The 23,637-nt window shown below is 41.8% G+C and overlaps 1 protein-coding gene across 3 annotated transcripts in view; it reads right to left on the bottom strand.

The window, feature by feature from the left end:
• Positions 1-23,637, bottom strand: part of ALDH3A2 (aldehyde dehydrogenase 3 family member A2) — a 69,802-nt gene that overhangs the window by 6,551 nt on the left and 39,614 nt on the right. For all 3 annotated transcript variants that reach the window (XM_056556721.1, XM_056556723.1, XM_056556722.1), the window contains exons 8-10: positions 13,754-13,920; positions 12,729-12,828; positions 4,882-5,117 (exon numbers count right to left, since the gene is read on the bottom strand). In XM_056556721.1, the coding sequence (XP_056412696.1) occupies positions 4,882-5,117; positions 12,729-12,828; positions 13,754-13,920 (503 nt within the window). The remainder of the gene's footprint in view (positions 1-4,881; positions 5,118-12,728; positions 12,829-13,753; positions 13,921-23,637) is intronic.

Here is a 23,637-nt window from a genome sequence, read left to right as displayed (position 1 = left end):
ACGTAACTTGTGTAGACGTTACTCGTCTAGGGTAGGAGGAAATATAGCCCTGCCTGGTTATACTGTAGGTCCCCTGTCCTAATGGCCTGGGCATACACTGGAACCTCCTAGTGACCCTAGGCTACAGAGGGGACAGTCAAACAATAATGCTGCGTCGCCAGGGAGCGGTTGAGCAAGGCTATTGGCCCAATAGATCCAATATAAAGTATAATATATTAGGTATAGCGCACTGAAAATGCGCTATACCTAATATATTATACTTTATATTGGATGTATACTACTAATGTATACTACCCAATTTTGTGTATGTAAATAATACTGGCCCACACCAGTCGCTACACGAATACAGTGTTGTACTTTAATAAATATATTGCATATGAAATATGTTGTTCTTGAATGAACCCTCAACCATATCTCAGATTATACATTATACACAAATACACATGTATGGTTCCATAATCAGGCCTTGGGCCTGACACCAACATTTACGGCCATGACTGTATTAGGGATCGACCGATTATCGGTATGGCCGATATTATCGGCCGATAATCACGATTTTGGGCATTATCGGTATTGGCAATTACCTTGTCGATAAGCCGATAATGCCCCGCCCCCCACACCGCAACCAACCCCCCCCCCCAACTCCCTGTACCGCACCGCGACCGCCCCCCCCGTAGTGCTGGGTGGTATACCGGTATGGATGTTTGCCCATACCGCTATACCGGTCGGGCCCCTCGCCCAAACTCCGAGTCAATAAAAAAAATTTAAACTTACCCGTAATGGGGGTGGTCCGGGTCATCCTTCCGTCCTTCCTGTAGTGTCCGGCGGCATTCCGGGTGGAGGGTGAACCGGTCCGGGCTGTCATTCTCCGGGGGTCCTCTTCTCCACTCCGGGCAGGCTCCGGCCTAGTACGCTGCAAAGACGCCGCGACATCAGGTGCGTCGCTGCGCACGGGCGTCACTGCACAGCGCCGTCTATGCAGCGTACTAGGCCGGAGCCTGCCCAGAGTGGAGAAGATGACCCCCGGAGAAGAAGGACAGCCCGAACCGGTTCACCCTCTACCCGGAATGCCGCCGGACAATACAGGAAGGATGGATGGATGGATGGCCCGGACCACCCTGACAGGTAGGGGGAGAGAAGCGGATGGTGGTGGTGGTGGCAGCGGCGGCGGCCTATGGCACCGCAAAAGCCACTGCAGTGCATGGATTTAAAGCGCCCGCTTTAAATCAATGCTCTGCAGCTGTGTCGAGGGGGGATAAATAACCGGAATATCGGTATAAGTTATCAGCTATCGGCCCTAACCTCCACCGATTATCGGTATCGGCCCTAAAAAAACGATATCGGTCGATCCCTAGACTGTATATGATTAGTCGGATTCAGTTGAACACTTGGGCAAGACTGCAGTTTCATTTTCTTTTTAATCCCCTTCCCATTGCTTTTATTTTCGGTAACAGCACCTATTTTTTCTATTCCTGCATGAAGGCCTGTGTTTTGCAGGATAAGTGGAGTTTATAAAGACACTGTTAATGTACAGAATAATGTACTGAAAAACATTAAGTTTTTAAGTAAAAACAAAGTTTTTGCAGTTTTATCATAATGAAGTTTACTATATTGTACAAACCACATTGGGGGACAATTATCAAGGTATCTAAAGAGCCTTTTTTTTTGGCTTACTCCAGGCACACAAAAAGTCGCATTTGCGCCTAAGCACTTTTTTGTGCGACTTTTGTGGGTAAGCAAAAAGTTACAAACAGCCTTACCTAAGTGAATTTCAGTTTTCACTTTGCAGTGGACACAAATTTATGATGTACGAAGGTCGCACGTAGGCAAAAACAAAAAATAAAATCCTTTACAAAGAGTTGCAAGTCTGCTCCAGGTCTGGCCTGAAGTACAAAACTCCCGTACGTGAGCAAATTTTAAAAGTTGCAAAAAAAAAAAAAAGTGTCTCACAAAAGTCAGCTGTGACTTGCTTATGTGCTTCAAATTTATCAACCCCTTGTGATAGTATGATAAATATGTAGCACATAAGCAAAACTAAAGCAAAAAAATAAACTTCAGAACTTGCTTACCAAAGCAACAATGATAAATGTCCCCCATTAACTTTGCTTTTGTCCAGTTTAATTATACAGACCTGTAAATAAATGCTTATTATAATACATGCAGTGTCCTCAGAGAAGCGGTGTAAGCATGCTCGTGGTCTGGGGCCGTGCTATATGATGCGGACATAGCACATATCGGTGATGTGATGTAGAGAAGATTAATATTTATGAAGGGGGCTGTATTACAGGGGCCAGTTGGGCAGTCAGAGCGGTGCACCAAGGGGTTATGGAATGTCCCCAATGCTCAAAGATCATCATTTACATGTTAGGATTTTTCTACTTTTCTCCAAAACAGCACAACTTTCATTATAATAGGCATCACCTGCACTCTTACCCTGTAAAATTAGATTAGTGCAGTTGGTACTGCTGACAGATTCCCTCCCTTTCTAAAATACTTTTATTATATTGTATTGTGCTGTAACTGGTCTCAGCTGCCATCTTAACCACTCAGCACCCCAGAATTATGTCAAAACAACAACTAAAAATGCATGCCTTGGACCATATTCATTAAGTGTTTTAGATACTTTTAAGACACTTTTCACCTTGCTCGATAATGGGGTATGGTTTATCAGGAAAGAGAGTGGCTTGATTGTGACTTAAAGGGGTACTCCACTGGCCAGCGTTCGGAAGCAAATGTTCCAAACACTGTTTTTACGCTGCAGGGGTCGGTCACGCCCCTCGTGACATCACGACCACGCCCCCTCAATGCAAGGCTATGGGAGGGGGTGTGATGGCAATCATGCCCCCTCCCATAGACTTGCATTGAGGGGGTTTGATCGTGATGTCATGAGGGGCGTGGTCGACCCCACGCAGAACGAAAACAGCGTTCGGAACATTTGCTTCCGAACGCTGGCCAGTGGAGTACCCCTTTAATGCCTTTTTGATAGGTGATCTAAACCAAGGCCAGGGAGTTAAAGATGCATTAAATTTGTCCAAAAGCCTTAAGCCACTGTGAGAAATCTGACATTTTTAGACTATCTTCTCTAGGTTTATATTGTTGTAGATATATTATAAGACAGGATTTGTGAATGTGCTCCAAAGCGTAAAATATCAAACAATGTATATGGAACAAGGAAAAGATTACGCTGTTGTAACTGGTTCTACATGTTGTAGTCCGAACAGAGGAAAAACCACATGAAAATTGACAACAACTTTGAAGCAACTGAAGTTCACCTGTTATTAAACGTCTGTTTTCTGTGTAAAAAACGGAAGTTTAATAACGGATGAAATAATGGGTGCTAACGGCTGAATAAATATTCATCCGTTAAGACCCATTATCCCTCATGTATGGCCGTAACCTCTGCCTACAGACTCCCACAGCCGGGACTACTACTACTCCCATCATGGACCGGACTTATTTCTATTAGCAGCACATAGTGCCGGCAGCCGTCTCCTGGCACTATGCGCTCCTTATAGAAATACTTTTCATTCATAGCGCTGCAGGGGTATATGTATATAGAAGTGCTGGGGTGCAGACATATAGCGTTATCTGCCCCACACAGCGCTTCTATATACATATGCCGGTACTGCGCTATGTATGAAAAGTATTTCTATCAGCAGCATTGGGCGCCTGAGGGTGCTGCTAGAATGCTTTTCACATATAGCGCTGCAGTGGCATCGGTATACAGAAGCGCTGCGCTGCAAGGGTACATATACATGTGCCGGTGGGGGGTATATATTTATTAATGCACCGGCGGGGGGTCAAATCTAATGCACTGCTGGGGGGCTAGATATATAGGCTATATGTCTGCCCCCCCTGCAGCACTATATATTTTGTCCCCCCACAGCGCTTTTAATATACATCTGGCCCCTGTTAGTCACAATGTTCATTTTTAAATCTCCCTCAGAGCCCTGATTGGCTCCTCGGTACCGGCCATTCAGGGCTCCCTGCGGGGAATTCAAAAATGAAAGTTAAAACACACCGATGCATCGTGTACATCGCAAGGTTGCGGACCATGCCGCCCGCTCCCCTGCTTAATAACTTCAGATCGCATCGGGTCTAAGAAGTGAAATCCAGTGTGATCAATCCCTCAGCCCCTGTACTACAACACCCATCATGGAACAGACTCTCTTCCATGATGGGGGTAGTAGTACAAACACTAATTTAGCCTCCCCAGCTGTCTGCAGACTCCGGCAGCCAGGGAATTACTACTCCCATCATGGAAACAAGTCTGTTCCATGATGGGAGTAGTAGTAGTCTTTCAGCACTGCAGGAGTCTGCTGATGTCACCTCTTCTGAGCATGAAAAATAACGTCCGTTAATTTACCAATTTCTTGTGACGGGCAAAAAATGAGTGCATGTCACATTATTTCTCCCGTCACAACTAACGTTCGTTAGTCATGATGGGCTATAATGGGTAAACGAAAAAAACCATTGACTTCAATGGGGTTGTTTAACGAGTGTTGTTAATTATTTTTCAAACGTACTTTTATTAACGGGTGAACTTCATAGTGTGAAAGCAGCCTAAAAGACAGAGCATAAAGTGTCCTATTAGATAATATGGTCATCAGAATAAAGGGATTAAAGGGGTTGGCCACCCTATGTACTTTTATTTCCCACAAAAAACTTAAATTATTAAAGTAGGTGACCTACTGTTACCCTGCTGGATTACTTTTGCCTCGCTGAACAGATTACTGCAGCTTTGCCCCCTTGGCCAATGCTTAGTCCGAGCATAAGCATATGTTGGACGTACATGTCAGGCACTTCCCCCAATGTAAATTACTGTGGGTACTGCTTAATGAAGTCTGAACCTATCCTTACACATTGTACACAAATACTCACCTTCAAAATTAAAGCTGCTACCACAGCAACAATAGGCAGGAGAACTAGACCCAGCTTCTTCTTGCTGAATTTACCCATCAAAATAAACTTGGCCCAATCCAGTTTCTTCTGGCTGTAAGGAGGATACCGCAGCTTGTTTGCACCTTCCATAGATAAGGACTTGATAAGGCACGACCGTTTATGAGAGAAAGTTTCAAATGAATGTTTGCCATGGTAGGCACCCATGCCACTATATCCTAAATTCATTTTGAGGAAAAAAAAAAAAAGAATTAATAAGAGTTCATATCATATTTTTTCCAGTCAAAAGTGAGCATACCAGTTGTCAATAGGTCTGTCATGTAAACTGTTTTTTTCTGTAGAGTTTCAATGGGTTTTATAAATAAATGAGCAACATTTCATCACAACTTCTACGTGCTAAGAGAGGCTGATAAAACCTAGCAAAGAAAACAAATAAGGCTGGGTTCACATCACGATTTGACCTTCAATAGCCTGAAATCGTTTCTGTGCATTTCTCCTTTTTTTTCCCTCCCTTCCCCCTCCCATCTCTTTTTGTTCCCTCCTCCTCACCTTCCCCCCCCCCCCCCCCCCTCCATTATTCACTCTCTCCTTTTCTTTCTTTTCCGCTTTTTCTTTTTTCTTCATGTTAACATCACATTTGTCATTATCATGGCTTTACATATTTGGGATTTATTTGCCATGTCCTAATTGGTTTTACTCACTCGCCTTTTTAATCTCCCCTCCCTCCTCTTTTCCTCCCCCCTCCCTTTCCCTCCCTCCATTCTTCCCCTCTCTGCAGCCACAATTTCCCACATGTACTCACCACATCACATTGATATCTCATGATATGTACACTATTCACATTATGGGTTACCACACATCACACACATGCCTCATTACACACATATTTTTCATATTTTATCATTTTTCCATTACCATTTGTTTCTGTCACACATTTACACACACTTTTGTGCATGATATAATTCATGTTATATATTCCTTTACATACAGTTTAAACCATTTTTTATTATTTATTTATATTTCTTATTTTCATTACAATTGTGTATATATATATATAAAACAACTTTTTGTATATCCTTCGATACTCTACATCATTGTAATTATTATCACTATTTACTATTTATTTATTATCAATTATTAACTATTCATTTTCATTCATTACTTAGCATTTATTATTTATAATTTTTCATTATTGATTTATTATTTATTTATAATTCTCTAGTGGTATAACTTTATAATATATGAAATGTGGCTTGTGTTTTGGGACCTTTTGTCCCTCTCTCTCCATCTTTTTCCTATCTTTTTTTTTCTCTGTCTTCTCTTCTCTTCACTCGCCACTCACATTTGGCACCACTTCTCACTCTGTTCACCTATCTGTTCACCCTTTCTCTGTCCTTTTGCTATAAGTCCGGGCTGTTGCAATATTCTTTTTGACCATTAGATGTCATTGTCTGCCATGTCATGATGTTTCAATTGTATTATATGCCTCCAGCCGCTAGGTGGCGCTTTCACTCACCCTAACTGTGTGATGGCTACTCCCAGAAGAAGGACGTAGTCCGAAACGATCGTAGGGGCCATGCCATCATTTGCTTTGTCACATTTGGGTATTGCTGCAGTGTGCACCCTTACATGTTTGCATTTTTTGCACCTTTTGCATGTATTGTTGGATGTGAACTGCCCTTTATATACTGCTGCTATATTACTTTTTCTCCTTTATTGTATATTGATACATTACAGGTGGTGTGCATTGTTGTGTATGCATTACCCACCACTTATATTGTATGTATTATGTAGCATATGGCATTTTGCCTGCCATTACAGTACTTCTATGCACCCTTGCCAGGAGTTGTCCTTTGTCAGAAGTCATTCCTCTGGGTTATGTATGTTTTTAACATTGTGTTTTAACAATAAAGGAATTTTTTTTCATGATTTCAAGTCTGCTACAGTGTTCTGTTCTTTAGGTTTCTGTGCATGGATAGGTACGGACAGATAAGGAGCCATTAACTATTATGGGGCTGCGGACTCGATTGTAGTCAGCTAGTGACTACAATCTGGTCATTTTCTCAGGGGATTCGATTTTTGACTCTGACTGAAAATCGTGGTCTGCAACACTGCTGTAAAAAGAAATACCCAGACACTGTACCTCAAACTATTCCAAAACTACGAATCCCAGAATTACAGGAGTGCCTAAGAATGACACATATGAATGACATAGGAAGAGGTTATACACTCACCATATTGTTTTTGGTGGTAGAGTACAGGCAATCTCCAATAATCGTTGTGTGTGTGTGTGTGTGTGTGTGTGTACACATCATTAAACAAGAGAGGAAAGGGTTACAGAGCAGGGCTGCCATGCTCCTCCAAGAGCAGTGAGTCAGTAGAGTGAGGGAGGGGGAGGAGTAATCACAGTGCAGGCAAGAGCAGGACACGCCCCTTCCATTTGAGACAATTGAAAAGACATTGAGCAGTTATAATATGCTATTTGTTAATGAAATATATGTGATAAGAGACATAAAAATTACTTGATCAGGATGAGGTACTGAGTAACATATAACCGTTTTTTTTTTGGGATCTGACAAGTATGCTTTAATAGTATAATTCAAATGCATGGTTACAGTCCTTTCCTTGTTTTGGTTTAAATGGGCACGGTCATTTTAAAAAAAAAAAACTTTTGATGTCATAGCGACAAAGTTTTTTTATTGGTCTGTTCAGAATGTTTGGTCCCCCGACCAAACCCAAGATAGAGCCGGGAGAAATGTGCGCTGAATCACGTGGGGCCGGCTCTGTCCTATAGACAGAGAGTGGTGGAGAGAAGCGCTTAGTCACATGCTTTTGTTTCTGCTCGTTCAAGTGATCAGTCAGGGACTGAACACTTAGACCTCAACTGATCAAAACTTTCGACATGTCTTTAGGACATGTAAAAATAATTTCTGAAGCGTCAGGCACACTTTAAGAAGAACAGAGAAAATCTGCACAAAATAAGGTCTACAGCTAAAAGGGAATATTTTCACCCAGGTTAACTAATCATAAGGCCAGACAGGGGTTACAAACAATTTTACAGTCATATCTATGAATCTTTTAACTTCAGGTATTATGCAGTGCAAGAAGCTTTTTCAAATATGCAAATCAGATACAAGTGCCCAGGGTTCCCATCCAGCATTAAAACTTGTTTCCTCCTACTGCGTTTGACAAACACTGTCGTGCAGCATTTATGTGCAGTAGTTCCAGAGGAGAAGAACTTGGAAGATCCAGGCTGGAGCCTGCATGTCAGACATCCTCTTCATGGACATATGAACATAGTTGCAGGCCAAAGTGATTTTTGCTAACTTTCTCCCTGTAAATGGGCACATTTGAAATTAAAGCATACCTGTCAGATCCCACAAAAAAAACCTGTTATGTTACTCAGTACCTAATCCTGATCAGGTACATGTAATCTTTATGTATCTATCACCGATATTTCACAAAAAAATAGCATATTACTGCTGCTCAATGTCTTTTTCATCCTTCCAAAGGGAGGGGAGAGTGTCCCTCTCTTGCCCGCACTGTGATGACTCTTTCCCCTCCCTTCTCTGCTAAGGCTGGGTTCTCACCACGTTTTGTTAACTACGGTTCCCGTATACTGCTCGGAGGAGGGGGGGGGGCTTAATCGCGGCGCCCGCACTCAGCCGTATTCGGGAACCGTATTTAATGCATGTCTATGAGCCGACCGGAGTGAGCCGCAGCCTCCGGTCGGCTTCGTTTTTGGCCGTATGCGGTTTCCCGACCGCAGGCAAAAACGCGGTCGACCACGTTTTTTGCCTGCGGTCGGGAAACCGCTTACGGCCGAAAACACAGCCGACCGGAGGCTGCAGTTCACTCCGGTCGGCTCATAGACATGCATTAAATACGGTTCCCAAATATGGCTGAGTGTGGGCGCCGCGATTAAGCCCCCCCTCCTCCCAGGCGTATACGGGAACCATAGTTAACAAAACGTGGTGTGAACCCAGCCTTACTCACTGCTCTTGGGAGGGAGCCTGGCAGCCCTGCTCTGTAACCCTTGCCTCTCTGGTTTTATGCTGTACACACACACACACACAATGATTATTGGAGATTGCATGTACTCTACTTTAACTATCCTAATATAAGCTGGGAGACTGAGACCTGTGAATCTCATTAAGGAAACAGGTTTCTGACTATAGCTAAAGACAATTATCTGTCCCAAATGGTGCAGGGCCCGACCAGAGGGGGCACCCTACTGGACTTAATATTAACCAACAGACCTGACAGAGTAACTAATGTGCAAGTAGAAGGATACCTAGGAAATAGTGATCATAATATAATACATTATAACTTGTCCTGCAATAAGAGAATCTCTCGAGGGGCCACAAAAACAATGAGCTTTAGGAAGGCAAAGTTTGATCAACTCAGAGAAGCCCTTAATATAAATTGGGATGATGTCCTGAAAAACAAGAATACTGACACTAAATGGGAGACTTTTAAACATTTCTTAAAAGGGGTTATCCAGAAAAAACGTTATATATCAACTGGCTCCAGAAACTTAAACAGATTTGTAAATTACTTCTATTAAAAAATCTTAATCCTTTGAGTACTTATGAGCTGCTGAAGTAGAGTTGTTCTTTTCTGTCTAATGCTCTCTCATGAAATCTGTCTCTGTAACTTTCCAGAGTAGAAGCAAATCCCCATAGCAAACCTCTTCTACTCCGAGACAAGCAGAGATGTCAGCAGAGAGCACTGTTGTCAGACAGAAAAGAATAACTCAAGTTCAGCAGCTGATAATTATTGGAAGGATTAAGATTTTTAATAGAAGTAATCTGTTTAAATTTCTGGAGCCAGTTGATATAATTTTTTTTCTCCTGGAATACCCCTTTAAATTCTCATTGTAAGATCTATATACCTTATGAGAATAAAAGGGTCAGGAATGGGAGAAAACCAATGTGGATGAATAAAAATGTTAAGGGGCAATAAATGACAAAAATAAAGCACTTAAACTACTAAAACAGAACGGCAGAGAAGAAGCATTAAAAAACATTAAACGCTATAGAGAAAAATGTAGAATTTGTAAAAAAAACAGATAAAAGGTGCAAAAGTAGAGACAGAAAGACTCATTGCCAAAGAGAGTAAAACTAACCCAAAAACGTTCTTTAACTAGCAAAAAGGTTAAAAAATGAAAGTGTTGGCCCTATAAAAACTGATGAGGAAGAAATTATAGGCGGGGATCAGGAAAAAGCAAGGGTCTGTGCACAGGACTGGCGCACAGCAAATGTGGTGCCAATATTTAAAAAGGGGTCAAAAAGGTGACCCCGGGAATAATAGGCCAGTTAGTTTAACCTCCGTTGTATGTAAATTGTTTGAGGGTTTTCTAAGGGATGTTATTTTGGAGTATCTTGATAAAAATAAAATGTATGATTCCATATCAGCATGGCTTTATGAGGGATCGGTCCTGTCAAACTAACCTGATTTGCTTTCATGAGGAGGTGAGCTCCAGACTGGACCAGGGGCAATCGCTGAATGTCGTATATCTGGATTTTTCCAAAGCATTTGATACGGTGCCAAATAAAAGGTTGGTGCATAAAATGAGAAGGGCTGGGGGGGTGAGAATGTGTGTAAGTACCTGGCTCAGTGATAGGAAACAGAGGGTAGCTATTAATGGTACTTATTCTGATTGGGTGACTGTTACTAGTGGGGTACCACAGGGTCAGTCTTGGGTCCTGTTCTAGTTAATATATTTATTAATGACCTTGTAGAGGGGTTGAATAGTAAAGTAGCAATCTTTGCAGATTATACTAAACTCTGCAAAGTGGTTATCACTATAGAGGACAGAGCACTATTACAAATGGATCTGGATAGGTTGGAGGGTTGGGTTGGGAAGGGACAGATGAGGTTCAACACTGATAAATGTAAGGTTATGCACATGGGGAGAAAAATCCGGGCTTGGATTATGTATTAAATGGGATCACACTTGGGACGACCGACATGGAAAAGGACTTAGAAGTCTTAGTTGACAGTAAATTTAGCTGTAGTGACCAGTGTCGGGCAGCTGCTGCCAAGGCAAATAAAATCATGGGGTGCATCAATAGGGGCATAGATGCCCACGACAAGGAAATAATTCTACCACTGTACAAATCACTTGTCAGACCACACATAGAATACTGTGTACAGTACTGGGCACCAGTGTACAAGAAAGATATAGTGGAGCTGGAGAGGGTTCAAAGACGGGCAACACGGGTAATACGGAGAATGGAAGGACTACAGTACCCAGAAAGATTATCAGAATTTGGGTTATTTAGTTTAGAAAAAAGAAGGCTTAGGGGAGACCTAATAACTATGTATAAATATATCAGGGGACAGTACAGAGATCTCTCCCATGATCTATTTATACCCAGGACTGTATCTATAACAGGTGGGCATCCTCTACGTATTGAGGAAAGAAGGTTTCTACACCAGCACAGACTGGGATTCTTTACTTTAAGAGCAGTGAGACTATGGAACTCTCTGCCAGAGGAGGTGGTCATGGTTAACTCGGTTAAAGAATTCAAAAGGGGTCTGGAGGCATTTTTGGAGAACAACAACATTACAGGTTATGGATACTAGATTCATAGGGAGAGATGGTTGATCCAGGGATTTATTATGATGCCATATTTGGAGTCGGGAAGGAATTTTTACCTCTAGTTAAGGGTTTTTTGCCTTCCTCTGGATCAACTCAGTAGGGACTCATTAGGGTTATAGGTTGAACTTGATGGACTCTGGTGAACTATGAACTATGTTACCACCAAAGACAATATGTTGAGTGTATAACTTACATCTTCCTAAATTAGTACAAAGGTTTAGTGCTAAATGTATAGTGGTTTTTTATGCATACATTTTATATATGTTCCTATGTTATTCATGTGCACCATCCTTTGCCAATCCTGTAATGCTGGGACTTGTAGTTTTGGAATAGATGAAGGTACAGTGTTTGGAAAACTCTTTTTGCAGCAGTGTTGCCTTCAGCTGTGTGCCTAAAGTTTTTGCAAAACTACAACTCCCAGCATTCCCAGATATCCTTTGACTGTCCAGGCATGCTTGGAGTTGTAGTTTTGCAACAGCTGGAGCCACATGTTTGGTAAAACTCTTGTCAATCAGCTATCTTGTGTCCATGACCCTTGGACACGCTCATGCTGCTGTGGGACTCATCAGTGTCCCAGGAGGTATGGGGACCCCTAGTGGTGAGATTTTCAAAGGCAGTTTTCTTTAATAAAATTGGAATTTTTTTTCAAAATAGTATATTAGAAAAACTATTGTTTTTCCAAGATGTACAACATATAAAACGTTTTTATATCTGACAGTGCCCATTTAAGTGTAATCTGGCACTATTCCAATATTCTACCATGGTTAAGTCCTGCTGTGCTTTATTTGCAAACTAATAAAAAGTAAACCTTATCTGTGACAGGATTAAGCATGCACGAGTGCATAAGATTTCTGTGAATGAAAACATGAGCGATAAAAGCACAGAGGCTAGGCTGGGCATAGGAGAGTAAAAACAAAAACATATTTGCCTAGCCTCGGTCCACCGCAGCTTATGTTCACCTCCATCCGGTCACCTGTTCTTCTCTATTCTTTCTGCTTCCGAGAATAGCACTCGGAGCAGGACCTGCCAGCTCAGCCAATCACTGGCCAAGACAGGAGCACTAGTCTCAGAAGAAGAGCGAGGGACCAGACGGAGGTGAAAGGGAACGGTGGGGGGCTCGGGTTAATATGTTTTTTTTTTTCTTCCTATTTTCCCCCCTTTTACTTCCAACATACTAAAGATAAGGTTATCTTTGTCCTGCAAAGTCCCAGAAAACACTTACCGACACCTCCAAAAGGTAATTCTGCGATTGAGAAATGCATGAAAACATCATTTCCTGTGACTCCTCCACTTGATGTCTCGGAAATTATCTTTTTTATTACCTGAAACATTACATTTTAAATTAGAGGAATGTACAGTATTAATAGGAGAACAACTGCATAAATAACACCCTGCCTCACACATAAACCTACTACCATGGTTTTTGCTAAAATACCTAATAAGAAATGCAAGTTCAGCATGCTTAAAAGGGTTATCCAGGAAATATATATATCTCAATATAAACTGGCTCCAGAAAGTTAAAAAGATTTGTAAATTACTTCTATTAAAAAATCTTAATCCTTTCAGTACTTATGAGCTTCTGAAGTTAAGGTTGTCCTTTTCTGTCTAAGTTCTCTCTGATGACACCTGTCTCGGGAAACGCCCAGTTTTGAAGCAAACCCCCATAGCAAACATCTTCTAAACTGGGCGTTTCCCGAGACACGTGTCAGAGAGCACTTAGACAGAAAAGAACAACCTTAACTTCAGAAGCTCATAAGTACTAAAAGGATTAAGATTTTTTAATAGAAGTAATTTACAAATCTGTTTAACTTTCTGGAGCCAGTTGATCTATTAAAAAAAGTTTTTTCCTGGATAACCCCTTTAACAGGGTAAATCTCTTCTGGCATGGCAAGATTATATGTGCATTGTAAAATGACTGCATGTATAAAGACACTTTGGTTCTTAAACCACATTTCTATTGGCTTGACATTCGGCTTCAGTAGGTCTACACAGTGATTTGGCATTGGCAAACCATCTATATTTTTATGTAGAGAGGAAGATCACTAATTTAGAGTGAACGTGATCAGCCAGAATTTAGGCCTTGTTCACATTTCCTTTAAGATTTCCATTGTTCCGCTTTGTCACTGCAGCAGAACAATGAAAATGCAATCTGCTGAAAACCGAGTCTACTGCCTGCAGAACACTAACAGCAGTCAATGAGTCCCACAGACTATAATGGGTCCATTGGGTTTCTAGCATGGTGATTACCTTTTTGTTATTTGAAAATGGATAAAGTGCAAGTGGCTTCTCTCCCTTGTTTATGAACTGAATGGCTTCATCCACATCTTTCACAGTTATTATGGGAAGCAGGGGTCCAAAAATCTCTTCTTGCATGACCTTTGCTTCAGGCTTCACATCAATAAGAACAGTTGGTGCTAGAAAATATTAAGACTTCAATGACTGATCTGTGTGTTTTAAGTAATTCCCCTTACAATTTAAACCAACAAAAAAGGCAGCACAATTTATACATCAAAAATTGAGGCAACATTTTAATATACATAAGCCCAGACTTACCACTAAAAATGTCCCAAAATTCTGCCACAATTTCCATTTAAAGACAAAACAAAAAACAAACTGTCTTACATACTATGCAGCATCAATATGTCAATACGTCCTTAACGATAATGGACGTAAATGTACGTCATGGTGACATGGTACTTAACACACCATGACGTACATTTACGCGTCGTCTTGATCACGAGCACCGGAGCGGTGCTCGCGTCATGCATGGCAGGAACCGGCTGCTATCAGCAGCCAGGGACCCGCCGGTAATGTCGGACATGCGCAATCGCGCGGATGTCCGCCATTAACCCCTCAGATGCCGTTATCAATACGGATCACGGCATCTGCAGCAGTGCGGTACTTTTAATGGATGATCGGATCGCCCGCAGCGCTGCCGCGGGGTTCTGATCATCCAGCATGGCAGCCGGAGGTCCCCTTCACTTGCCTCCGTCCATCTCCCGGTGTCTTCTGCTCTGGTCTGAGATCGAGCAGACCAGAGCAGAAGATCACTGATAATACTGATCAGTGCTAAGTCCTATACATAGCACTGAACAGTATTAGGCAATCAAATGATTGCTAGGAATAGTCCTATGGGGACATAAGTGTAAAAAAAAAAAAAAAAAAAAAAAAAAAAAAAAAAGGAAAAGAATGTAATATAAAGTTAAAAAAAAAAAAGTGAATAATCTCCTCCCCCAATAAAAAAGTAAAACGATGTTTTTTCCCATTTTACCCCTCAAAAAAGCGTAAAAAAAATTATTAATACACATATTTGGTATCGCTGCTTGCATAAAAGTGTGACCTATTAAAATATATTGTTAATTATACTGTACGGTGGGTGAACCAACCGTCCAAAATTGCTGCTTTTTATTCCAAAAAAAATTTATAAAACATTTATAAAAAGTAAAACCTAAGCAAAAGTGGTACTGATAAAAACTACAGATCATGTCACAAAAAATGAGCTCTCATATCGCCCCATATACGGAAAAATTTGAAAGTTATAGGTGGTCAAAATAGGGTAATTTCAAACATACTAATTTTGTTAAAATGCTTTTTTTTTTTTTTTTTTTTTTTAAGTGGTACAATTATAGAAAAGCATACAACATGGGTAACATTTTAAATCGTATTGACCCACAAAATAAAGAAAACATGTAATTTTTACCGGAAAGTGTACAGCGTGAAAACAAAACCTTCCAAAATTTGCTTAATTGCAGTTTTCTTTTCAATTTTCCCACATAAATAATATCAAGTCTATAGATCCATTTTGCTTCTTCGCGTAACAACTTCTCATCCAAATTGCCACATCTGGGACCCAGTCGTGGCTTCGCCATTCCAAAAAGCCTCAAGCTTAACCAGTCACCTCCCTGTTGTGACCAATAGCGTCTTGCCAAAGGAGTGTCCGCACTCGTGCGAATGGTACTTATATGTTGGGAGATCCTCCTTCTAAACTGCTGTATTGTTTTCCCAACATAAATTTGAGGGTATCCACATTGGGCAATATAAACAATTCCCATAGTTTGGCAGTTAATAAACTCCCTCATTGTATATTTTCTCCCGTCATTCGGATTCACAAATTCCTTGGTTTTAGGGATCATTTGGCAGAAAGAACAATTTCCACATGGATAGGATACAGTTGTTGTGGATCTCAACCATGTGCCATCCGTTGATCCAACAAAATGGCTCTTGACCAGATGTTCTCTGATATTTTTTTTTCTATAAGTCACTGACTGGTATGGGGTACCGTATATACTCGAGTATAAGCCGAGTTTTTCAGCACGATTTTTCGTGCTGAAAACACCCCCCTCGGCTTATACTCGAGTGAACTCCCCCACCCGCAGTGGTCTTCCACCTGCGGACTTCCAGAGGTTTCAAAACTACAACTCCCAGCAAGCCAGGGCAGCCATCGGCTGTCCGGGCTTGCTGGGAGTTGTAGTTTTGAAACCTCCGGAGGTCCGCAGGTTGAAGACCACTGCGGCCTTCAACATCATCCAGCCCCCTCTCACCCCCCTTTAGTTCTGAGTACTCACCTCCGCTCGGCGCTGGTCCGGTCCTGCAGGGCTGTCCGGTGAGGAGGTGGTCCGGTGGGATAGTGGTTCCGGGCTGCTATCTTCACCGGGGAGGCCTCTTCTAAGCGCTTCGGGCCCGGCCTCAGAATAGTCACGTTGCCTTGACAACGACGCAGATGCGTCGTTGTCAAGGCAACGGCTCTATTCCGGGCCGGAAGCGTGGAGAAGAGGCGCCCCCGGTGAAGATAGCAGCCCGGAACCACTATCCCACCGGACGACCTCCTCACCGGACAGCCCTGCAGGACCGGACCAGCGCCGAGCGGAGGTGAGTACTCAGAACTAAAGGGGGGTGAGAGGGGGCTGGATGATGTTGAAGGCCGCAGTGGTCTTCAACCTGCGGACCTCCGGAGGTTTCAAAACTACAACTCCCAGCAAGCCCGGACAGCCGATGGCTGCCCGGGCTTGCTGGGAGTTGTAGTTTTGAAACCTCTGGAGGTCCGCATGTTGAAGGCCGCAGTGGTCTTCAACCTGCGGACCTCCGGAGGTTTCAAAACTACAACTCCCAGCAAGCCCGGACAGCCGATGGCTGCCCGGGCTTGCTGGGAGTTGTAGTTTTGAAACCTCTGGAGGTCCGCAGGTTGAAGACCACTGAGGGCGAATGATGAGAAGAGGATGATGAAGGGGGGGTGTGGGGATGATGAAGGGGGGTGGGGATGATGACAAGGGGATGATGAAGGGGGGGTGTGGGATGATTACAAGGGGATGATGAAGGGGGGATGTGTGGGATGATAAGGGGATGATGAAGGGGGGATGTGTGGGATGATAAGGGGATGATGAAGGAGGGATGTGTGGGATGATGACAAGGGGATGATGAAGGGGGGATGTGTGGGATGATAAGGGGATGATGAAGGGGGGATGTGTGGGATGATGACAAGGGGATGATGAAGGGGGGGATGTGTGGGATGATAAGGGGATGATGAAGGGGGGATGTGTGGGATGATGACAAGGGGATGATGAAGGGGGGGATGTGTGGGATGATAAGGGGATGATGAAGGGGGGATGTGTGGGATGATGACAAGGGGATGATGATGAGGATGTTAATGACGGGTCTGGATGATGACAGGGGGGGATGAGGTATTTCCCACCCTAGGCTTATACTCGAGTCAATAACTTTTCCTGGGATTTTGGGTTGAAATTAGGGGTCTCGGCTTATACTCGGGTCGGCTTATACTCGAGTATATACGGTAAGTACCTCTCTGAGATCTGAATCCCTTTTCACACCACAAGGGGGAAGAGCCAAACACATAAAGCAACTTCGGAAGGATAACTGCTTTAATCAAAACTATTCTATCCGCTCTGGACCATTTTAGTTCATTACAAATAATTGCCTTTTTCTCTAGCTTCTTAATTAATGAATTAGTATTTGAGTTGTGATATTCCCTTATATTACCTGATGCCTGTATACCCAAATAACTGAATGAATCTCCCTTATCCAACACTTTCAAGCTGTATGTCATTCCTAGCTCTTCTTGTCCTAAGCGAAGCAATATAGATTTTCCCCAGTTTATTGCTAGACCTACGTATGTCCTGTATTCTTTAATTATATCCATTACCCTTTGCAGCAATGCCCTGGGGTCCTCTAAAAAAAAATTAAAAATAAAACGAAATGTCGTCGGCATAAAGGGATCTTTTTCCCCCTCTTCCCTCAGCCCGGAATCCAACTATTTGCGGGTCAGATCTTATACATGCTGCCAAGGGTTCGATGACCAGCACAAAAAGCAGGGGGGAGAGGGGACAACCCTGCCTAGTTCCCCTTGATAAAACAAAAACTCCGAGATCCTCTCCATTCAATTTAATTCAAGCCATTGCTCCTGCATGCAAAAGTTTTACCAACGCCAAAAACTCTACCCTGATTTAATATTTTTGAAGTACCCACTCCACCCTGTTGAATGCTTTAACCACGTCCAATGACAGGATGGAGTGGGCCACCTCACACAGTTGTATGTTAGATAGTAACCTATATTATGTTTGGGGATTCTATCTGGTATAAAGCCACATTGATCTTCCTGCATTAAATGACCCACAACTTTTTGCAACCAGTATTTAGGAGTGATATGGGTCTGTAAGATTTATCTTTATTCTCTTTTAACAATATTATATCAGTTTCCCTCATTGACTTGGGAAATTTCCCTTCAATGAATTATTTAGAACTCTTAATAATGCCGGCAATAACATCCCCCCCAAATTTTCTATCTGTTTCAAATGGGAATTAGTCTCCACCTGGAGACGTATTGCCACTAATTGAGTCCAATGCAGAGTTTAATTCCCTTAGTGTAATTGGAGAGTTCATCATGCTTTTGTATTCTTCATGGATTTTGGCAATTCTATCTTCTCTAAATATTTCTCCACCTCTTCCTGCATACATGTAACTTCTGCTGTAAACAATAATTCAAAATAACTTGCAAATTCATAGATAATGTCCTTAGGATCTTTACACATTTCCCCATTTCTGCCCTTTATTACGGTTATACGATTTTTTACCCCTTGGTTTTGAATTATATTCATCAACCGTCTGTTTGGTCTACCTGCCTCAAAATAGCGCTCTTGTCCCTGGAACCTTATTTATTTTGTTCTTACTTTTTTCCTTTATATATTGATTTAATCTCTCCTTATCTTCCTTCCATTTTCTTTTCTTTCTGTTTATCCTTCAGATTCTCTGTATCTCTGTATATTCCTGCACTGTTTTTTTTAACCGCTGACACTAGTTCTCTCTCTTTTCAAAATTCATTCCTTTAACTGCCCAGAGCACCTCTCCTCTCAGAAAAGCCTTAGCGGCTTCCCACACTATTTAATCCGGTGCAGAGCCCCAGTTCAGATTAAAAAATTCCTCCATATGTCCTTCTATCTCATCTACGTTTATTAACTCCAGCCAATGAGGATACATTTTTTTTTATACACTTCGTTGTCTTCAATCCCTGTACTAATTTGTATTTCTAATGGCGAATGATCCGATATATGCTGTGTTAAATACTCTATTTTATTAATTTTTTTAAATCCTGCTTTATTTCCCAAAGATTATGTTAAGGATTCCAGAGGAGCACAGTGGTGGAATATATAAATGCCATTATACATATCAACCCATCTAGTTTTCTGTGCAAAACTACAAATCTACCTTCTTTATCTCTAAATTTGCTATATAAATCCCATTTTATCTTTTGGTGTATTAACACTGATACCCCAAAGGTGATCACCACTTCCTATTTAATATGTGTTTTGTTTCTTCAATTAAGTGAGTTTCTAATAACCCTGCCACACCTGGTAAATAATTTTTAATCATACCCATTATTGCTATACGCTTACTACTATCTCCTAATCCTTTTGTGTTCCAAACTAATAACCGTGTACTCCTCTTTAATCCCAGCGACATACCTTTGTATTAGAATTAGAGTTAATTTTACACATACCAGTGAGTGGAAAAAAAAAACCCTCCCCTTACTGAACCTGCCCACCGCTTGGCCTGTCCCAATACTGACAAGCCTCTAACCTAGCATGGTTCCTGTACCCTCCGTCCCTTAACTATTTATTCTATAACATTCTTTAACCTCTGATTGTCCATTCATTCTAATGCTTCAGTGGCATTTGCAAAAAATATGGTGCGCTCATAAATGACCGGCAACCTTGCTGGAAACAGAAGTGCAAACTTAATTCCATTTTGATATAGTCTTTTCCTGACTTCTTTAAAAGAAACTCTCTTCTTCTAAGTCTCTGTGGCATAGTCTGGAAAAAACATTATTTTATTGTTGTTGTATGTAACACCTTCCTTTTACCGTAGAGCTCTCAGTATATTATCCCAGTCTTTTGCGTTGAGCAACTTCAAAATGATTGCTCTGGGGTTGCTGCCAGGGGGTGGGAGCGGGCTGGTATTCTATGTGCTCTTTCTATACAAAAAAAAGTTGACATTTTTTTCTCGCATATGAACAAAATCCAGTTCTGCAAAAATGTTAACGGATCTTTCCCCTCCACCCCCTCTGGCAGACCAACTATTCTCAAGTTGCACCTCCATGCCCTATCTTACAAATCCGTAGATTTCTGACTCAAAATTTTATTTTCCTGTAAAAAAAAAAAAAATAAGTCACTTCTGTTTTGACATCTTCCACCACTGAACTTCTACTTTCCATTTCTAAGCACCTTTCTCTGATGTTTTTCAAATCCTCTCGGATGAATGTTATGTACCCACCAATTACTCCAACTTGGCTGGCTAGTGTGTCTATTGATGAATTACATTTAATTTATTGCTGCTAATATAGTTTTCAGAGTATCTCGCCACTAGCTCCTATATCCAATTCCTCTATAGTTTGTTCTGCCTGGTTACTCTTTCCCTGACCCTTAGGCGCTGCTCCCGGGGAGGGCAGTAACCTATCAATTTTTCCAGAATTTTTTAGATCTTTAGTAGGACTGGTTGACTTCCTTGCTCTTGGGCCCATCTTAAATAACTTCTCCCTTCTTAAATGCACAAACCCCCACTAAATTAGCGCACAAATCTTTTTTTTTCCCAGCAAACCATGTCCAGTCACTAAGTATGTTTATTAGCAACACTAGCACTGATTTACTACTGTCAACCCGACTCTTTGTCGGGTTGTGCGACCAAATTTGTGTCGCATAGCCCATGCAACACAAATTTGGTGTCACAACCTGACAAAAGAGATCATCACTCCGAGTGTTTTTTAAACCCGTCAGAATGGGCGTGGTTATCCCAAAAAGGGGCGTGTTCCAGCCAAAAAAGAAAAAACACTCGGCGTATGATGAAAAACTCACAGGAAAACCTGTGAATTTTTCTTCACCAAAACCGAAATTACTGAAAACCGAATGAATCCTACCCCCATCATGGAACAGGGTCTGTTCCATGTTGGGGGTAGTAGTACAGGGGCTGAGGGATTGATCGCATTGGGTCTCACTTCTGAGACCCGATCCGATCAAAAGTTATTAAGCAGGGGAGTGGGCGGCATGCTCCGCTCCACAGCAATGTACAATGTGTTTTACTTTCATTTTCGTATTCCCCGCCAGGATCCCTGAATGGCCGGTACTGAAGAGCCATTCAGGGAAGAGCTGCGGTGGGGAAAGATATATAGAATTGCTGGGGGGAATGTATATGTCTGGCTCCCCACAGCTTCTATATAGCTTGCCCCCTGCTGCGCTATATGTCTTATCCTTGTCATATACCCACCGCAGCCCATGTACAGTGCATAGTGAAAGTATTCGGCCCCCTTGAACTTTTTGACCTTTTGCCACATTTCAGGCTTCAAACATAAAGATCTAAAACTGTCATTTTTGGTGAAGAATCAACAAGTGGAACACAATCATGAGGTGGAAAGAAATTTATTGGATATTTCAAACTTTTTAACAAATAAAAAACTGAAACATTTGGTGTGCAAAATTATTTAGCCCTTTACTTTCAGTGCAGCAAACTCTCTCCAGAAGTTCAGTGGGGATATCTGAATGATCCAATGTTGACCTAAATGACTAATGATGATAAATAGAATCCACCTGTGTGTAATCAAGTGTCCGTATGAATGCACCTGCACTGTGATAGTCTCAGAGGTCCGTTTAAAGCGCAGAGAGCATCATGAAGAACAAAGAACACACCAGGCAGGTCCGAGACACTGTTGTGGAGAAGTTTAAAGCCGGATTTGGATACAAAAAGATTTCCCAAGCTTTAAACATCCCAAGGAGCACCGTGCAAGTGATAATATTGAAATGGAAGGAGTATAAGACCACTGCAAATCTGCAAAGACCTGGCCGTCCCTCTAAACTTTCAGCTCATACAAGGAGAAGACTGATCAGAGATGCAGCCAAGAGGCCCATGATCACTCTGGATGAACTGCAGAGATCTACAGCTGAGGTGAGAGACTCTGTCCATAGGACAACAATCAGTCGTATACTGCACAAATCTGGCCTTTATGGAAGAGTGGCAAGAAGAATGCCATTTCTTAAGATATCCATAAAAAGTGTTGCTTAAAGTTTGCCACAAGCCACCTGGGAGACACACCAAACATGTGGAAGAAGGTGCTCTGGTCAGAAAAAACCAAAATCGAACTCAACAGCTCATCATCCTGAACACACCATCCTCACTGTCAAACGTGGTGGTGGCAGCATCATGGTTTGGGCCTGCTTTTCTTCAGCAGTGACAGGGAAGATGATTAAAATTGATGGGAAGATGGATGGAGCCAAATACAGGACAATTCTGGAAGAAAACCTGATGGAGTCTGCAAAAGACCTGAGACTGGGATGGAGATTTGTCTTCCAACAAGACAATGATCCAAAACATAAAGCAAAATCTACAATGGAATGGTTCACTAATAAACATATCCAGGTGTTAGAATGGCCAAGTCAAAGTCCAGACCTGAATCCAATCAAGAATCTGTGGAAAGAACTGAAAACTGCTGTTCACAAACGCTCTCCATCCAACCTCACTGAGCTCGAGCTGTTTTGCAAGGAGGAAAGGGCAAAAATTTCAGTCTCTCGATGTGCAAAACTGATAGAGACATACCCCAAGCGACTTACAGCTGTAATCGCAGGAAAAGGTGGCGCTACAAAGTATTAAAGGGGTATTCCAGGCCAAAACTTTTTTTTTATATATCAACTGGCTCCGGAAAGTTAAACAGATTTGTAAATTACTTCTATTAAAAATTCTTAATCCTTCCAATGGTTATTAGCTTCTGAAGTTGAGTTGTTGTTTTCTGTCTAACTGCTCTCTGATAACTCACGTCCTGGGAGCTGTGCAGATATTCTCCCATCATGCACAGCTCCCGGGACGTGACATCATCATTGAGCAGTTAGACAGAAAACTTCAGAAGCTAATAACTATTGGAAGGATTAAGATTTTTTAATAGATATAATTTACAAATCTGTTTAACTTTCCAGAGCCAGTTGATATATATAAAAAAAGGTTTTGCCTGGAATACCCCTTTAACTTAAGGGGGTTCAATAATTTTGCACGCCCAATTTTTCAGTTTTTTATTTGTTAAAGTTATATATATATATCTACATACACATATACACACACACACATACATATGCTGCTGGGGGCTTATGGTCACGCTGTGGGCGGCATATATATATATATGATAGCGCGGGGGAATATATACACACACACATGCGCTGCGGGGGTCATAAGATAGCGGGGGAACAAATATTTATACATGCGCTGCGGGGGGCATAAGATAGCAGGGGAATAAATATATATACACATGCGCTGAGGTGGATATATATGGAGAGTAAGCTTTCACCAAGACAGTTAATACATGAACTTTAATGAAAAGTTGATCATCAGCACACCAGTAACAAAAGGGCTGCCTTTAAAACTTTTTTTTCTAGTTCAGCCAGTTGGTTAGTAGGTTTAAAAAAAAATCTTGCTGAAACAGGCAGACTAATACATAATTTTCCAAAAGAACAGAAACCAGAACGATCTCACCCATTCAGTCTCTAGTCCTTTGGGTCAGTCTGTGACTGTCCTCTGGCATGCCCCTCAGCCAGGGGCCGGCCTTAGGTGTTCAGGCGCCCTGTGCAAGCTAACCTTGTAGCGCCCTC

This window comes from Hyla sarda, chromosome 2 (genome assembly GCF_029499605.1).
Source record: "Hyla sarda isolate aHylSar1 chromosome 2, aHylSar1.hap1, whole genome shotgun sequence".
NCBI lineage: Eukaryota > Metazoa > Chordata > Amphibia > Anura > Hylidae > Hyla > Hyla sarda.
Note: the sequence above shows the minus strand (reverse complement) of the source record. Positions and strands in the feature narration are given on the sequence as shown.